Below are 19,979 nucleotides of genomic sequence, written 5' to 3' on the forward strand. Positions count from 1 at the left end.
TCCTTTTTTGGTGTTGTTGACAGACAGGATATGGGCAGAAAGAGAAGGAGGGAAGACATGTAGCAAAAGTTGGGATTCACACCCAGATGCCTTCCACCGCTACACTCCATTTGTTTTATACGTTGTATGATTAACCTATATACATTTAACTAGAAATAACTTATTAAGCCTCTTGCAATAAGCAAAGGATCAATTAATCACATGATCAGTTAAAATGAGCTCAATAATTTCCATTCTGCTGATTAATAGTGTTTGAAGGGTGATTTTGTTTATATTTTTTATTTTTGGTTTCGGTTGTGTTCCGTTTTTATTTGTTATTTTTGGTTGTCATGTTTATTTTGGATATTTAAAATATTTTTCAGTTCCAGTGCAATGTGTTTTTGCAAAATTAAAGTTTATTGATCTTTCAGAGGACAAGCTCGCATTACTATCCAATTATCAATATATTACTTGAAAATAGTCTTTATTGCAATAATCACTGTGAACATTTATTGTCCAGCTAAATTTGTTATTGTGACAGGCCTAATTATGAATAAATATTAGTATTATTTTCAACTATGGATCATTTTAAACCTTTTTAGGTTTAGTCACTGGTAAAAGTATGTACAAAAATACATTTATTGTATTGCAGTGACATATTTATATTTATTGAATGTGAAAATAATCCACATATGTTGTTTAAATAGAATAACCTGTGCCAACTTATTGATATCCCAACAAAAATGTTTGTAAAATAAGTGTAAGTGAAATAATATCCTTATTATTAATCCTATTTTAGCTGAATCAAACACACTTCTTGTTTCTTTGCACTATAAATATAATGAGACACAAGTCAGTTTGACAGTAACCCAACTTTTAAATGTACTCCCTTGTAATCAACAGACTAAATAAACTGTTGCGTTTACAAAGGTAAAAATGTGGAATTTGCTAAAGTCTACAGGGACTTTAACTGGAACAGAGCGCTTTGATCAGATGAGACTAAAAACACGAGATGAAGAAGTGGAAAAGCACTTCATGTCTGCTGTTGCGTATGGTGGAGGATTTATGACTCTGTGGCCTGTTTCTCTTCCAAGGGTTCTAAGAAGCTTGTTAGAGTGCATGGCATCTTAGAAATATCAAGATTATTTTTACTCACATGATTTATATTTAGAAAATAACTTTTTTTGATGGAAAAAAAACACTTATCCAATAGGAGAGATCTCTAAAGAAACACAGGAGCTGCAGGATCTTTTGACAATCGTATACATATAAAATGTGCTGCTGCACAGTTTCACAGTTACGTTTAAAGCACATCCAGCCGGTGTCAATCACTGCTAAGATGGATGTGACACCATGATCCTGTGCTGAAGAGAGCCAGCTGTCTAAATCCATGTGGTGCAGATTTTATTGCAGCAGCCATATCAAGATACAACCCCAGATCTGATCAGATTTGTCACACTTAATTCTGAGTAGAAGAAAAAAAAGAACATCTTAAATAAAAATCTAGAGGCCAGTGAAGTGAAAATGGGTAGCCATTGTGAGTTTTAATAGGATAATGATGCAAAACATAATTATTATTATTTTTTATTTATTTCAAGGATATTCCCAGTCTAATTTTTGAGGGGCTACGAACAACAGTAATACAAATCGTAATAAGTAAATCCAGAGTATAATATATGACATTTAGAAACAAATGGCTGAATCATTACAAAAATAGTTCACCAGAGTGATGATCAACTTTCTTTGATGGTCATATCCATACACAGATGTAAATTCTGCAGAAAACACGTAGCAAAAACTGAATGGTCTTTTCAAAAAAGAATTGTCTAAAATCCTTTTCCCTGCAAAATACCATAGGATAAGACTAAATGCTTTTCTATTGCTAAAAAGGAGTTGTTTTACTGTCAAATAAACTACCTTTTTTTAAAATAATGTATTTCTCCACTGCATAAATCTGCTCAAATTACATGTATTTTAAGTCTTTTTGCACATCTTTACCAGAAGGTTTAATGAACGTGGAGGCTGCAGCATAACAGACAAAAGCAACATGTTCAAAACTCAAAAAAAAAAAAAAAAAAATCCTCACATTTTTTTGATGAGGCTTTTGTCAATTTGTGAACCAAATCAGAATTAATCAGCACCATTTGTAGGTTTAGCAGCCAGTTCAAACCCCGACGTCTTAAAACCTGCCCCGACAAGCTGCTGCTCTAACACGCACTTACTGATTAAAATGAATGCTCACATTTTCCCCGGGGAAACGCGTGACCCATCTTCATAGATGTGTTTCAGTTTTTTTGAAGACCACCATTAATGACCAGGTTTTGTCGTGTCTATGAAATACACTTCTGCTTCACTTTTACAGATGGTGTCATCACTGTCAGAGCTGTGTTTGTCTTTTCTCTCAGTGTGGATTAGATCCAGCATCACTCGAATTAAGACTGTTAATGTTTGCCTTTTTTTGACAGTATTTAGAGTTTCATGTCGTCTGTAATTAACGGACGACATTTGGTTTGATATGGAAAGACATCTGTCAGAATTGCAGCAGTTAGAGCTCTGTGCTGAATGTTGATGTTTTTATCTGTCACATTCAATATATTAGAATATTGTAATAAAGTACATTTATTTCATTATTTAATTCTCTAATTGACAAATATATGGGTTAATTGCACAGAGAATTGTGTTTTCAAGCTTATTTTTCTGCTATGATGATTTTCCACTTACAACTAATGAAAACATGACATTTGTTACATCAGACCAATATAACAATCAATTTTGATACAGAAACCTGGGCTTGCTGAGTTTAATACCTGTTTTTAAAGGTTATTATTTTCAGAAGATATATTTAATATTTCCAAAATTGTAAGCAGAGCTGCAGTGATCAGGCTTGACCTGATCAATACTGAGTTCCAGTTTTTCTTTTTAGGTCTGATTTACCAATTCACAATTTTGATCAACTTGCAGTTTTTTTCTAAGGTTTCTAACATGTTAAGAGACGAAATTGGTACAGGTTTTTCTATAGTCACTTTAAATGTGACAGTAAATGAAGGAACTACAAGAATACACATTAATTCATCAGGAAGAATGTGTTACTAGTTAATCTGTTAAATAATGAGTTAGTAGTTGAGTTCTTTGTTATTTGAGTTGCCAAACACTGATCAAATCCATTCAAAGATAAATTGGCCAACTCCAATCTGCGGCCAGTTGTGGGGTTAATCTTTAATTACGCATCTATTCTTTGAGATAATTAATTCAAAATTATAGTTCAGCTTTTCGGAGAACAAATTGAGTTTAATACTTTAAAGGTTTTAAGAAAAATACTTATTGTGTAATGTTGTCTGCTGAATTTAGCCGTGTACATGCTGTAAAAGAAGATTCTGACCTAATGTTTCTAAAAATTTAGGATTGAGTCTGATTGTGTTCTCAGTTAGTGTATGATCTTGCATCATTTTTGCCATGGGTTTTCTTTTATACAGCATAGCATGTTTTCTACCATATGGAGTCTGTAGAGGGTTAACAATCCATAGTCTGTGTTAATGTGTTACAGCAGCCACTCTAAAGTAAATGGAGGCAGTCACCCACAACTGAACCAAAACTAATCTAATGGATGATTACAGCTCTTGGTTGTAGAGTTGGTTCTTTATTTACCCCAAAGAAATGGTCAGGAAGCTTCACAATAATGTTATAGCCACAATCATGAGTCAATAGAAAATTGCTTTTCAGTTTTCAGTTTTAACACGGATAGTCACGCAGCAGAAAGTAGGTCACGTGAACTTTGCCTGAACCTGGACTGCGTTTTATGAAAGGGTGATGCCAAGCCACCTCTGGGGAAAAAGACAGGCTGAATTTACATGAAAGTGCATGAAAGAAACAAGACCAGGCTTTAATTTCTTCCAGACATGCATTGGACAGGCTCAAAATGTCCATCAAAAATTCATGGGTGAAGTGTCATGTCTCTGACGGCAGTCTAAAAGCCAACAGGGGGGGAAAAAAAGGTGGCGTGTTTAATTTGTTTTCTTCATGCTGGAAATGAACAAAATGAGCCGGCAGCTGATGCAGATCATGTTTGTGTATGACTATTGTGCTCCAGAGGCCGCTTTAGACACAAACTCTGACTCACGAACACAACTCTATGGAGACGCCGGTGTCTTAGGGGCCAATTAGATTCTCATTCATGCAGCTTCCATAGACCGATTGTAGGTTCTGCAGACAGAAACAGGTGTGTTTTTGTTCCTTTTCAGGCTCTTTAGCTCAGAAATGGTTACTTTTATATCTAAAGATGTTTTTAATTTGTCAAACATGCATACTTGTTTGTTCTGCCAAAAACGGTTTTACTCAGCTTCAGGTGCTCAGTGTTGTTTTCTCTTTTGTATGTATGTCAAATGAACCACCCTGCAAAAGTATTTGTATCCCTTGAACTATTACACATTTTGTCATGTTGCAACCATAAGTGTAACCATATTTTGTGGAGAGTTTATACGAACGAAAAAGTGTAAAGTCTGGGGTAGGGGGAAGTTCCCTGTATTTAATTTACTCTGCTACCTTTGTTTAAAATCCATTGCAGCCAATTGTCTTCATAAAGCAATGCAAATAGAGTCCGTCAGTGTATAACTTAACCTCAGTGTGGATGTAGCTGAGAAGAAACAAACACAATCATCAAAACCAAAGAAAACAGAAATTAGGGATGCAAACTTAAAAAGGGAACACATTAAAAACGTGCCAGCAGTTGCTCTGGTCAGATAAAACCCATTAGAGACCTGAAACATGGCATCTCTAACCAGCTTTTCAGACTGAAGCATTGTCATGTGTGAGAATAGCCTAGTCAAAGTCCAGACCTACATCCAATTGAGAATCTGTTGGAAGACTTGGAGTTGGTTTAAGTTGTTTAAAAAGAAAAAGTGTCGAAATCTTGCATAATTTTGTTCTGCCTGCCGAACTTGACACCAGGATCAGGTAAAGCTCTGTGCAAAATGTTATGTGATTGGATAGAAGTTTGTTGCTGTGTTTTATGTGTATTTTCAAATCTCTTGTCAACTTTAAACATTTTTTAACTCAAAAACATGACGGCCGGCTGGATGACTGCCCTCGCGCCCCGGGCACAGGGTTGATATTTCGCTTTAGCTAGTCTGCTTCCATTATCTGGTTTTTGTATGTGCAGGAGACAATGATGAACATTTATTTGACCTGGTAAAGAATTATACATTTCTACAATTATTACGTATTGCCTTTGATTCTGATTCCAGATTACCACCAGAGGCTGTGAGACTACAGAGATGACGTTGCGGAGGAATAGTCTTGGCCAGCTTGGCTTTCACGTCAACTTTGAGGGAATCGTGGCCGACGTGGAGCCGTTTGGCTTCGCCTGGAAGGCCGGGCTGAGGCAGGGCAGCCGGCTGGTGGAGATTTGCAAGGTGGCCGTTGCCACTCTCACTCATGAGCAGATGATTGACCTCCTGCGCACATCCGTCACCGTCAAAGTGGTTATAATCCAGCCGCATGAAGACGGTACTCCTCGAAGGTATGTTTTTACTTTTCTTAATTGTACATCGCTGTACAAAGCATTGATGTTAAGTATTTTCTGTCTTGGTATGGCATAGACAAATAAAACAATGGATATGCATACCTTTGCATACTCCAGTCGGGTTGTTTGGGAATGCAGCCCAAAGCGGGTGGTAAACTCCATCTAAAGAGTTTACAGTAGAAACTCTTTAAAGTTTCTACTGTAAACAGGTGTTATGTTAAAATATCTGCTGTGATTTTTAACAATTGAATAAGAATACAACTTTAACATTTAAAACCTTGTAAAAACCCTGTAACAGAAGAGTCATGCTCTTGTTTTTTATATTGCTGAGGGGAATCGACTTGACATTTGCTCTCATGTAGAAGATAATTAGCATAGAGAAATGCTTGCAGAACGTCATTGTTGCCGTTTTATCCTGTTTTCTCTGGGGAGAAACGTCCGACACAGCTGTAGAGTCACAAACATGGCCAGTCAGCTTTTCTCACTAATGATAATGAGATGAGCTTTTTGATTAATGGCTCAAATCTCACCACTATTGTTTGACGGCTCACATTGGAAAATTGCTTTTTTCCCCCTTTAACCTGGCATAATGTTCTTTTGAGCAATTAGGAAGTGAGGATTTTCCACGCACCCTTAGGGAGGTTTTATTGCTCGTTCACAAAGAGAAGCCTATTTCAAACAATCGATCACAATTTATGATGAGAGAAGACGTAAATCTGTGTAAAACACTTGTTCTGGGAGCACATCCAAGTGTTTTGTCTGTGAGGGACAGACCGAGCTGTGAAACCCGTCGTCCGCCACTCTTTCACACTCACATTTTTGACATCTTTGTTTTGCGTCTGTTTCAGGCTGACAGATTTGTGCAGCAGAAAATGCTGGTTCCCCCATCACTACGAAGAGTGTAGCTGAATGATTTGACTGTGTCTCACACTGTATGATACGGGGGAAGAATCCTGGCTGAGCAACCTTAGATTGGGTCATATGTATGTTGCAAAATATCCAGAATAAGGTTAAACATCTGTGTGTGTGCGCTCCATCAAAGGCTTTTCTATTATCTGTCTTCAACTCTGTGTTCCCGCCTGGCAACAAAGATGTAACATATTTGCTCCCCCAGATGGTGGTCTCGTCTGTGACTCTGACAAAAAAGCTTCTCTGGCAGAACCGCCGTCTAATCCTCTTACCACAATCAGCAATGATACACGATGATACAATCATAATCGCTGTTCAGGGAAAGAGAAAACCTGGCAAAACAAGCATCAGCCAAAGCTGGTCCTGTGTCCACAATGCCAGTTCAGCTCACTGGAAGCACTGGTTCCAGAGGAAAGTGTGCTCTTGACATCTTGTCTCTGCCAGGAAGACTGTTTTGTTTTGGTATGAGTCAAAAAAAATGAAGAACTTGTTTTAGAAATGCATGTACGTATAACTTCCAGCATTGCTGTAACAACCGTCACATTTATTTACACATCTGATTCAGATGTGATGTATAAAAAGCCTTGATAATGTTCACATTTAAAGAGTAAAAAATCTGAAGTAAAGATTTTTGACAAAATCCATAGTGACAGATTTAATGCAGTAAAACATCGACTATATTGTTTCGCCATATTGATGCCTTTAAGCGGGGGCATTCATGTTATCATTTATAATTTATTGTGAATTATTTCTTATACGATAAGAATCCTCATTTAATGTTTTCAATACATTTCAACTACTGATGTTTAAGAAACTCAGTATTATAAGAAATACCTTCACTGTGTGTTCCTCAAGAGCTTCAATAAGTGTCAGTGAAGTCGAAAATTTAACAATTTTTAATCACACATCCTGAAGGCTATTTCAAATAGGAATGTTTTTCAAGAACAGTATTTGTGTTTGTGTCACTATTAATACTATGCTTTGCATTCATAGACATAAAGTTACTTAAAAAATAAGTAATAAATAGTTTTTATTGTTATCATCACGGTCCTATATCACGATATAGAACCGTGCCAGAGTTCAAGACATAGTTTTGTAGGCGGACCAGAATTAGCTTTTTTAATCGGTATTAGAGTTTGATTACGCGTTCACATCTCCCCAGGACTTTCTAGGAAAATGAACTTGAGTTAGTTTACCTACCCTAAGATGAGGACACTGTTTGTTGTGTTTAACTAATTTGGATGCATTTGAACAATTTTCTTATTGCATCTGGAGAGAAAGCATTTTCCTGGTCCCACCATATGTCTAGGTCTGTCACAATAACAAATTTTGCCGGACGATAAATTGTCTACAGAAGGTATTGTGATAAACGATAATATTGTTGTTTGAGACTGTTTTCAAGTAATTTAATGGTAATGGCATAATAATAATAATGCAAGAACATATTCTCTAAACTTTAAATTCTAATGAACATTTAACACTGAAACTGGAAGACATCTTAAATATTAAAGGTAAATAAACAAAACAACGGAAATAGAATTAATAATAAAGTCTCTATAACAAAACTGACCTTGAAAAACACAGACTAGTTGAGACCAAAGAACCAGACCGGAGACTTTTGTTATCCAGGTTTTGGTAGAAATAGAGAAAAAAATGTCAAATGGAAATTAAGTTTGTTTGAATTTATTACGCGATTCATTCATTTATTGTCCATGTTAATTTTAATGCTTTTGTAGGGGTACTCTTCTAAAATAATTGTTTCTTGACGTGGTATACTAAGTAATTTATGAGTAAGTAAATATGAGTTACTACAACACTTAATTTGGATCAATAAAGTATTTTGAATTTGAATTCTTATTTAATAATAAATCTAAATATATAATATGGTATTTTAACATATTTAAGTGCATATTGAAAAGACATCTGCTTTATATAACATGACCCAATTGGGCAGTAATAAACCAAATGTCCACTGTCTTTTCATGAGAATCCAAATATTCTGTCCTCAGTCCTGAGAATCGCTAAGAAGGTGAGAGGTCAGGCAAACAACTTTGAGAGTCCTCAGCTGTTTCTGCTGCTGCGTCTTTGAGTTGCTAAAATGTTGCCATCAACAATAAATGCTCCAGTTTCTCCTCTTATCTCAAAGGAAAGGAATTCAGTCGGTCCCTGGGGACTAGAGAGATGGGGGGTTAGTCGAGCAACAATGGACCAGTCTCATGACCTCCAGACAAAGTCCCCTGGCTCCACAGAGCCACCATGACGGGATCATGTTTTTACTAGCACTTGTAGCGGCTAACAGTGGATTTCTTCTTCTTTTTTCCATTTAGCAATGTGTGCTATTGATGTCTTTTCTTTATTAAACTGCATTTTATTCCATTTCTCCTCATATGCAGGAGATATGGCACTGATATTAGCGGTACCTTGCATCCAATGGATTTAGACTGAGAGCTGGATGTTGTTTTAACAAAAAGCAAAATGAAATGCTTTTCCATCGTCACTCTGAAAGGCTTTAAACAAGTTCAACATGTTATTCTTGGATCAAACTAATGGGTAAAAGATGGAGAAGATTAGGTCTTTGAAACAGGAATGCGATGCACAGAACATGGCAGTGATTGCATGTGGTCAGGAGTTATGTGGAAATAAACAAAAAAAATCACCTCAATATGCAATATAGAGGGATATTACAGGACATACAAATAGAAACAGACAGACTGTCATTGCATAACTAGGATTTTGACTTTGCCTGCAAGCTTTTTGAGTAACCTGACCTGGGTTTCAATATTTTGTATTTTGATCCACAGGATTATTTTTGGAAAACAGCACAGAACCATAATTTCATTTGTGTTCAACCTGCTGATAAAGAGTCTTATTTGTGACATTTGATTGTTCATTTGCAGCCTTTACTTTGAAGCAGCACCAGACTTGTCATAGCGGATTTTCCTCTGGACCGAAGTAAAGCTGGATTTCTCACTTTCCATGCCAGCATCCAGTTAAAGACGGCAGCTCTGCTAAACCAAAAACCTGCGTCACTAATTGCTGCTGCTTAATCCTCTCATATCCTTCACCAGAGCGGCTTTTTTCTCCCCAAACAGATTGATTTACCGCAAAGATAAAAATAAAAATCAGGGCTAATTTCTCTCTCATTCCCTTTTTTTAACACTTTTTATTTAAAGAAGCTTTTTTAGGAACTTTCCAGGTCTGTTCTATTCAGAAGCTGTTAAAGAAGCTATTTGTCCCATCAGCTTCTTTCTAATGTTATATTTTAAATTTTTAACATGACTTTGGCTTTGACTTCAAGCAGCTGTGTTCAGACATTACTTATAAGATAAATCACTTTTTGTGTCAGAGGCTATAAATATGTTGAATAAATTTGAGTTCAGATAGGAAAACGTATAAAAACTTGCATAAAGTGACGAGGCTAGTTGGTTAAAATGACCTCAAATTAGGACTAAACAATAAATCGATAACAATACATATTGTGATAGATCTGCATCAATAGATAAATTTATCCGGAACCGCACAGCCTTCTGGGGGTGTAGGGAAAGGAAAAACTTTAATTGCTCAATTTCTGACGACCAGCACTCATATAATGAAGCTGTATCTCAAATTCTTTAACATGGAAATAAAAAACGGAAAGTCCTGGAAGAAAATAGAAAACTACCATTTAAATGGATCAAAGAGTAAAGAAATTGTAAAAGACAAAGTTCCAGGGCGATCAACTGTTAGCAGTCAGCTTAATACCCTGCAGTTTAAATCAATATAAACCCGTGAAGTGACATCAAACATGCTATGTCTGAGGCAAAAAACAACAAGAAATAAGGAGGAATTGTGTGATTCAATCCTGTCATCCATAGCTTCAACACGTCTTCACAGGTTTCAGAAGTGGGAGGACTCAATGTAGGACAGATGTGAAGCAGTTCTCGGAAACTGTGTTTATGCAACTCGATATCAGTTCCGTGATTCACAGAAAAACTAAATCTTTGAGTACTTTTCAGTTTTTGCAATACATGTTTGAGTTTGCAAAGAAAAATGCAGCAGTGGTTGTTTTTGAACAGCTTTTCTCCCACTTTTAATAGATTGATAATAAATTATCTTTGGAAAATGTCCTGAGTATATTTCTATCCATATGGAAATAAAGATTATTATGTGTATATAGAGTCTATACTGGCTTTCTTAAACCCACTGCTAATTGGAACACAACTTTGTCGACTTCTTCTTCACCTCCTCTTCTGCAAGCTTCAGTTTTTCGTTAGCAGTTGTCTAAACACTCATTTCCTGCAGTTTCAAATTGATTTATACACAGAGAGAAGGAGAGACTCCTCATATACATTTAAAAACAAACATTCTCCTCCCATCAGTGAAGGTTTTAAGCTCACACTGGTGCTGACAGAAAATTTCTCCAGAGGATTTCATCCTTTTACTGCTTAAATATTCTGGTGCAGAAATCACAGCAAGCGACAGAGTTTGAGACTTTTGCAGGCTGTTGCCAGGGCTTAGCCTTTAGCTGGGAGTAATGGCGCGTGGCTATTAAGCATGACCACACACTCTCAGTTAATCAAGGTAATGAGGGGATTAGCGGCTCTGTTTAAAAACAATTGACCAACAGTCTGGGCAATTTAGCATCCGGAAATTAAAACTGACCTTCGGTTACAGAATGAAAGAAATGGGAAAACTTATTTATTTATGGAATCAATACTCAAAATAGTCCATGGATACTGCTAATATCCTTAGCCGATCTAATGGAGTCATCGCCTTGATATGTTAGGACTGTTTTTGCAGCCAAAAATGTAATATGCATTTACTACATATCTAAAACTGTAGGATAAAGATGAACTGTTCAATTTTTATTCAAAAGCAAGCATAAAGTGATGTTGATCTTCCTTTTTTGCGTCCTGTATCTCCAATGGGAGGTCAGCTGTAAACAGCCCAGCCACCCACGGTCTAGCAGCTTGATGAAAGGTTCCCTCTGAGAGGGATTACCCGCCCCCTCCACTGCAGCCTTTTCAATCAGAGCATCCACCTCAAGCACCACTGGTAGAACATGTTTGACCACAGCAAAGTATACAGAGCTCTTCATCCTTCAGTACATCCTGGAAAATAGAGTGAGTAGGGGGCGAGGGCTGTGTAATCATCTGGCTCATACTTGAGATACTGATGGAGAACTGGCAGAGCGTCCAGGCTGTTTAACCTCAACCCACCACCCAGTAAACCCACCTTCACTTCACACATCCACGGCTCTGCCCAGGCCAGAAGATTAATGCTGCATGAAATGGCATCACAGGCCTCCTCTTGTGAGATATTCTCAGGATTGTGAGTATAGTGGTAATAAAAATGGAGGGACAAATCGCCTCCTCAAAGACTCGAGGAAAGCTGCAATTAAATTCCTTTTATAGTTCTTTGTAATTAGGATACGCCCATAGGGACCCTGTGTGCATGTTTGCCTCTGTTTGACATGCATTGTTGTGATCATACTGGCAAGTGTGAATTAATGTATCTAAATATCGCCTTTGTGTTAAATATTTAAAAGGTTTTGTGTGTTTTCTTGAAGAAATTGGATCAAAAAGGGACTTTTTGTTTGCATGTCGTGAAGAAGGAAGTTGCACTTGCGTCTTTTTCAGAGTTTTTTTGTGTCGTTTTCTTCAGTGGTTCTTGGTGAGGAGGTGAACGTGTTTTTCAAAGAATTTAGTTCGTTTGACAGTGAAGTGTGAAAGCGAACCACTCCAGATGAAAATGTAACAAATGTTGCAATTTTGGTCCCTAATCGAACCGAGTCTACCGGAATAAGTGTGTTTCATGTTACTCTAGTCAGTGCTTTTGGAAAAACTCAGAAGATTAAAGGTTTTTATTTCCTACTTTAGCCTCTGGTGCAACTTGTTGATGACTTTTAACCTTGGTGATATTTTTTATTCCTTTCCTGCAGGGGCTGTTCCGAACTTTACCGGATACCAATGGTGGAGTACAAGGTGGACAGCGAGGGCCAGCCCTGCGAGTACAAGACGCCCTTCAGGAGAAACACCACCTGGCACCGGGTGCCGGCCGCTGCTGGGGCACCTCTGACCCGGGGCTCGCCCACTCAGGGTCCTGACCGGCTGCAGTGCCAGCAGATCCTCCAGCAGCACCAGGCCGTCATCCCGCGAAGCACTTCCTTTGATAGGAAGCTGCCAGATGGCTCCAGGTAAAACTTTCTGTTCTCCCAACCAGAGCTCTAAATACAACGGGTTAAAAATAACTCAAGAGAAGGTTTTCATCTCAAAACAGATGAGGGTCAACCCAAACACGGTGAACGCATCTATTCCTCAGGTCTGAGCGTAAAGCAGATCATAGATTTATGTGAGTGAAGAATGGAAAAAGCTTTACTGCATGTGAAAATCCTCTGTTTGCCTTTGAGACATCTTCACTTGAATGTATTGAACTGTTTTTGTTTTGCCTACTGCAAGACTCCCCTGTGATCCACCAGTTATTTTCCAATGCAGGTTTTTGATTCGGCCTGATGTTTGCCGAACTAACTCTCATAAAACACTTAAAAACATAAAAAACATTAACATCCGCAATTCTTCAATCCCTCTGTTTCTGTTGTACTCCTGTTAACAAAATGGTTCATTTCTGTACCAAAACCTTCTTCCCGGTTAGTATGTCTATAAAGCTGCAGTGAAGATGATATGTGGTTAATTATCCTGTTAAGATGGCTGGAGAAGCAATAACAAGTTTGTCAGACAAATCAAGAGAGGAAACAAAGCTTTTAAGACATTTCTGGTCAGGGATTTTCATGAGAGCTACGGTCAAACGTCGCCACCCCCAGTTCTGTGTGAGAAAATCTTTGAACTCTGTTTTTTTCGCATTTAGAAAAGAGCCACAGGGACACTTTGAGGAGCTGTTATTGTGTTCACTTATTTGCATACATACAAACGGAGCATTTTAGTCCAATGAATTCACAGCCTTGCTTTCATCTCCCTTCAGATGATAAGGCCACACTCAGACTTTGTTCATGTCCTATTTTGGACATCTCCATTGAGCCATGTAAAGCAGTGATTTGTTCAGACTAATGAAACCCCTACAGTCATGATAACCTTTCCAGTGTGTCACACCGACCCCCCCTCCGGTGTTGCCTGCTCTGACTATACTTGGATAATGGCCACCTTCCCTGTCTAATCAGGCTCTCTGGAAGTGGGAGAACTCCCATTCCCCCTCGCTCCCTTTTTCACCGCTCTCCCTTCCTCTTCCTTGCACCCTGCTGAGGAGGAGGTGATGGGGACACTGACACGGCTCGGCTCATCTCATCCAATTACTACAGAAACAAAGACAGCGCTCTTCCCCGGACCACGACGTGTAGCGCCCCAGAGGGGGGTGATTGGTTGTAAAGGAGGCGAGGGAGAGAACGAAGGGGTGTTATTATACAGGAGCGTATTTTATAGGCATAAATCAACATAAATTATGTTGTCATTTCCTTTAATAGTTTGACTAATTGAAAAAGAAGAAGATCTAATGGTTAGTGATGACTCTCAATCATTTTAAATGTGGCAAAGCTGTGCAAATGACTAAAACCATTAGGAATAGATGGAAATGAAAGTACTAGCAAATCAAAGGCTTCAAATGTGTAACTTTTATTTCTCTAAATGATAGCAATAACTGAAGACAGAAACTTGGCAGGAAGTCTCTTAAGGAAGAATCTACAGCATAAAAGGGACGTATTCTGCAAATTCACATTTTGCATGTTTTTGTACTTCCATTCTGATAATCAGCCCAACCACTTAAAAAAACATCCACCCAGCTTCTGGAAATAATCAAATGTTTTTTGGTTTCTGGAAATGAGCCGTTTTAGAAACCTTTTTAATGTAACGTCACAAATTAACAGGCACTGACCCTCATCTAGCAACCCCAGTGAAGCCCAGCCTGTTTCCTAGCAATCCCAGCAGAGTTCCGCCCGTCACCTAGCAACCCAAGCCGAGTTCCAGGATATTTGGTCAGCTGGAAAAGACACATGTTTTGTTGTTGTTACTGTCCAGAAGGCTTTTGCTTTTCAAAGATGTACAGTTGTATTATTGCCCATCTGTTTGAAGCCATTTTCACGTGCGAGCATAAACGTTGACCAGACTAAAATCTTAATATCTAAGAATGATTTTGTGAAAAAAAAAGTAATGAACATGTTATTTTGGCAGGATAGACCTATACTAACTTGTTCAGGTTAGCATAATAGGTCACCTTTAAAACTGCCACCATAAAGCATAATCCCAACCTAACATCAATTTGAATCGAGAATCTGTGCTATATAAAATATGCCTGTGTTAAAAACCAGAGAGCACCTTCAAACTATATTGCACCACAAAGAGAAATATTGCATTTGATATCCCCCTTCTCAGAACATCTTATCTCCAGGGAGGAGGAAAAGGAGAACAAGACGGCAGATGCTGCTGTTTCAAATTAAAGTGCAAGGACTCAGCGGAGGAAAGAAAATGTTGCCATCAAACTAATGCATTTGATGATGTGAGCAGGGATTTCTTTTGTGACAGCTTATTTTTCTGTTAAAGAAACGCGCAGATGACAACGAAGGACTAATTTGTTATCCTCTGTAGTGACTAAAGTACTCTTAAAGCCTAAATAAAACATATGTTTACTATTTATATATGTCTTGCAGAAGTATTCATTCAACCTGGACTTTTTCAAGCCTCTCTTACTTCACAACCACAAACCGTAATGCATTTTATAGGAATATTTTGTTTGTGATATTTCCTTTAGCAATTACAAATCTGCAAAAATCTGTTTGGCCTGCTTTTGTATTGGAGTCAATACTTTGTGGAAAAAAAACCTCTCGATGCAATTACAGCTGCAAGTTTCTACCAGCTTTGCACAGACACATTTATGAAAAATAGCTCAAGACCAGTCAGATTGATCAGGGAGCCTCTGTGAACTTTCATTTTCAAGTTTTGACAAAGATTCTCAGAGAGATTTTGCATAATAAGCCATTGTTATTATGGCTTATTATAATAACATGATAAGCCATAATATGCCAGGGGTTCACTCTTCAAGAGCCAACATCTTGTATGTTTGAGATGTTCTACAGTCCTAAATTGAATCAGTATTTTTCTAAGAATTTGATGACCTACTGAGAACGAACATATCTAAAACTTTTCAGGACTATAGTTGGCCATAAGCCATTAAGTTGTAGCTCTAGATGTATGTTTACCTCTCTACCCTGGTGTCTTCTGTCAGGATTCACTCTGTTGATGAAAATAATCCCTGCAGCAGTTTCACAATAGGGACCTTGTGTTTATTTCTTTAGTTCTCCAACACAGTGTTTTACGCTCAGGTTGTAAATTTCTGGCCCGTACCTGAGAGATCCCCAACCGCTGGGCCACAAACTAATACCAGTCCATAGGTCTTTTAGTACCGCATTGCAGAGAAAGAATCAGTCGTTTGTTTTTGTTTTATGTTCAATCATAAGACCATAAAGCAGATTTGCTTAATAACAAAATCCTCTTAGTGACATTTCCTTTTAGCTCACTTGAGACACTGAGAATGTGAGATGTGACGGTATCTTGTATGCATCAGGATGGGAGAAGGAAGAGCGGTGTGTGTTACTGCATAGAGAATCCAATGCAGCATGTTAAAAAGTATAAACTTTATTGGGTATGAATACATTTGCATGGCACTATAAGCTGAAGGCAAATGATAAGAATTTTTTAATCTTCAACAAAAGTTAGCAGCTAGCTACTTCAATGGTTATAGAAAAAAATCTTGAAGAAACAATGGTAATAAAAGAAATGACCAAACTTCAAGTGTAGGTTTCAAGCAAGAGTCTACAGCTTGTGTAAATTCAGAATGTCCTCATGCTACTTGCATACATAGAGTCGCCATCTGGATTACTTTCTGCGGCTTATAAGCAGAACTAATCTCTTTTGTGTTTATCTTTGGAGAACAAGACGCCTTCTTTCTTACTGACAGCTCCAACATTTTCTATGGAGATTATCCCAGGCGCTCACATGCAAAGGAACTATTTTCTGCTGTGACACCAAGTGATAGTGATGCTAATGTTTGGGTAATATGTTTTTCAAGGTGCAGTCTCGACAGGTTTTGCATATTTTTTTAAATAAATAAATGTACAAAGAGAGTGGATTAGTGCTGAAATGATTAGCTTTTATCTCTTATGTCAGTCAGACAGAAATTTCCAACATTAGCAGGTTTTTTACAAACCTCCGGTGTTTTTTACAGGACTTTGCAGGACATGGAGAATCCCCAGGTCACTATATGCAACAAGGGAGACCAGCACTACCGCAGCTCCCCCAGTAACCAATCCTCGTCCAGCGATCCGGGTCCATGCGGTAGCAGCAACTGGTCCCAGCAGCCCGGATATGATGGGTAAAAGAAACATAAATGAGTTACTTTTCCTTTTTGATATAAAATAGTCTCTCTATGATTATATCTTCTTTTTTCTCGCTGTTGTGAATGCAGCTTCAATCAGTGCTCGCACTATTTCTAAGACCTGGCAATTTTACAAAATGATGGCCATTTTTCTGCATGAAATGACCAAATCATCAGTGCGCTTTTGTCGTAACACATTTTTTACAGGAAATAATCCATCAGAAATGTTATACTGTGCTAGCTACGGCTTAGCGGCACAGAAGACCAGATGGTATTTTATGAATATCATGCATGAAATGTTTTATTTCTTTATATTTCCTGGAACTTTTTGGAGCTTCTGTTTTGTTTTTTTATTTTGAACATTAACACTGTCTCATATGAATTTCAGTTCAGTATTTTTAATAATTCTTACTTTAAAATCTTCTCTGTACACAGCCTTTGAAACCAAAATGTTCTAAAATTAATTATCTTATCCATTATAAATTTATAAGTAGAACGTTACTTGGCCTAATCTTATCAATTTAATAAATTTGAATAGATGCATGGATTATTGCATCTGAGACTGCAAACAGTGCAGGCATGATTTTTGTCAATCTTGACTCAAATTCAACACCTACATCTGTGAATGAATGATTCTAGACCTTCATTAGAGCTGCAACCTCCCTCTTCTTTGCCTGTTAAAGCCTCAAACTTTCTCTGAACTGCTGAGGACCGCTGAGCCTTCTCCAGACCAGACGACTGATCTCCAGTTAGCGTCTTTGTTAAAGATAACGAGACACCCTGGCCCTTGTTCATCTGCTGTAACCCCGATTAGCCCTCGAAGCGATAATTAAGACCTGCATTGAAAAATGTGATTTTCTTTCCCTTTTGTCAAGAGCAAGGAACAGCTTGGCATGTTGAGCGGAATGAAAACAGGCCTCTCGCCAGAGCTGTCTGGCAGCTTCTTTATTCTTTTATAAGCTCAAGTGATTTGACCTTAAAGAAACTTGAGCTAATTGCTTTAAATCCGCGGTAGGTCTTTTGAAGCTTTTCTTTGACTAGGAAACAAAGCTCACACAATAGATTGAAAATCATTTCAAGTCTTTTTTGTGCCTTTTTTCAGGTGTCCCTCCCCTATACTGCATGAGCGGGCAGGTGATATCCAAGGAGGCGATGGAGAGATTCGCAGGGAGAGAGAGCCCACCCTGGAAAGAACCAGATCTGCAGGTGAATATAATCAAGATTCAAGTTTATTCTACATACAGATACTGTATAGTACAAGCAAAGTAATGTAGAGATTTTTTATTATTTATGGGTTCTTTTCTTTTAAATATTGTCTTTCATGGTTCTCCACAGAGGCCAAATGGCACATACCCTCCACGAAGATCCTGAATCCTCTAAAGCAAAGAGAAGGAGGAAAGGACTCGCCAAACAAGCTTTCCAGGGTGAATGTCTTCTCTGCAACCATTTAGGTTAACTCAAGCTGACAGCATGACATTCAAGCATATTTTCTACATTGTTAGGATTCTGGTACTCAATGGTAAAAAAATATCAATCTACACTCTTCATCAATCTCAAAAACTCCCTAAGCAAGGACCCTGTGTTCGTTTTTCACAATTAAGATTAGTTGAGTGTCACTAAAGGGATTATACATCAATCAAAGATTATGTTTTTTTTATTGAGATGTTATGTTTTTAACGATTTAAGTTAAAAAAAAAAAAGCAAGAAATTGAAACACAATTTATTTCTAATTCTACTGTACAAATTTGTCCTGCAGCATTTGGAAGTTTAACATGCAACCTGATGTTGCAAGTGGTTGCCTAAAACGATTTAAAGAGAAAGAAAAATAGGGATTCAAAGTTTCTCAACCACTTTGACTGTAAATTTTGCCACAACCAGAAAACTTCTTCAGTAGGAAAAGCAGATGACTCAGTTTAAAAAAGCGTGAGGCAAGAGGGAACAGCTGGTTTGTCCATCTGGGTCGTCAATGTTTGGTTTATTTTACCTTTTGGATCCTGCTGGAAATAAAATAGTAGCTTTAGAAAAAGTTACTCAGACATGCAAGAATTTCACAAAGTAAGTAGACAAAACAAACATTTAGTCCAAACAAATCTGTTGAGTGAGAATACAGATTAAGATTTTTAGAGTTTCAAACCGTTAACTTACCTAAAGTTGACTAATGGATTGATTTAAAACAAGATATTTAAAAGAAGAGATATTCTTTAGAGCTTAAAATTTTCATTTCAATAAAGATGAGCAAATGTTGGAGATTCAGGAGGTTGTTATGACTTATCTAAAATACCTGTTGAGCATTTTCTTTTCAAATGATTTGAAAGAGAGCAATTAAATGTAAGATGAGGGTCAGATCAGAGTGTTTTGTGCATTACAACGGCCTCAATGTTTTTAAAAGCTGTACAGCAGTTTCAGACGTTCTTTGCTACTCATGTGTGTTTGATTTAGAAATGGACTTTACAGCCATCAGGAGCTGAACTAGGCTGCTATTCTCTCGCTCTTTCCAGTTGTCACATGTCCTTCATCAGCAAGCAACCATGTGCCTCATCCCATCACCATTTTTGGCCATGTCACACTTTTCTAGGGCATATTTTAATAAAATTGTAAATATTTTATTAGCCGTAGTCTTTCCTGTCTATTTTATCTATATATTTTTTTTCTTTTGCAGTTTTTTGACTCAATATCAACTCATCTTCTTCCTTATCCAACTAATTGCTCCTTTCTGTCAGTTGGTGCTCTAAGCTACGTTTGCATTAACCCAGGCTTTCTACATAAAAAAGTCAAACCTTCCTCTTGCCTCAGTTTCTCCTAATGCACAAAGCTCATTTTTTTCCCCCCCAACTACTTTTGATTCGATGTGATTTAAGTTGCATCCATGATTTAACAGTGTTGAGCATAGCATAGTAAATAAAGAGTGTCAGGTCAATTTCATGTAATTCATAGTTTATTTTCTCAGTCTGAGATTTACTAGTATCACATATTACTCAGATTTTACTTTGGTTATCTGTTAGACTTCCTTCAAATTAGATTGAAATCACACCATAAACTTAAAATAGAGATGCAGTGTGTGTGAAAGACGGCTGTAAAAACATGAACGCTCTTATTTTTAAATAATTTGTTTCCTATACATATACCTAGTCTCCCCTGCTGTGTGAAAGGCTCATCTATTGTAATAACATCAGTCAGAGTGGAATCAGACTGAACCCTCATCATCTGGCACAGCGAG

At 37.6% G+C, this 19,979-nt stretch overlaps 1 protein-coding gene across 7 annotated transcripts in view; it reads left to right on the forward strand.

The window, feature by feature from the left end:
- The window catches only part of sipa1l2 (signal induced proliferation associated 1 like 2), a 116,002-nt gene that overhangs the window by 69,163 nt on the left and 26,860 nt on the right, over positions 1–19,979 (forward strand). For all 7 annotated transcript variants that reach the window (XM_023327308.1, XM_023327309.1, XM_023327311.1 and 4 more), the window contains 5 exons: positions 5,220–5,494; positions 12,327–12,581; positions 16,613–16,759; positions 17,865–17,968; positions 18,098–18,186. In XM_023327308.1, coding sequence (XP_023183076.1) covers positions 5,220–5,494; positions 12,327–12,581; positions 16,613–16,759; positions 17,865–17,968; positions 18,098–18,186 — 870 coding nt within the window. The remainder of the gene's footprint in view (positions 1–5,219; positions 5,495–12,326; positions 12,582–16,612; positions 16,760–17,864; positions 17,969–18,097; positions 18,187–19,979) is intronic.

Source organism: Xiphophorus maculatus, chromosome 22 (genome assembly GCF_002775205.1).
Source record: "Xiphophorus maculatus strain JP 163 A chromosome 22, X_maculatus-5.0-male, whole genome shotgun sequence".
Lineage (NCBI taxonomy): Eukaryota > Metazoa > Chordata > Actinopteri > Cyprinodontiformes > Poeciliidae > Xiphophorus > Xiphophorus maculatus.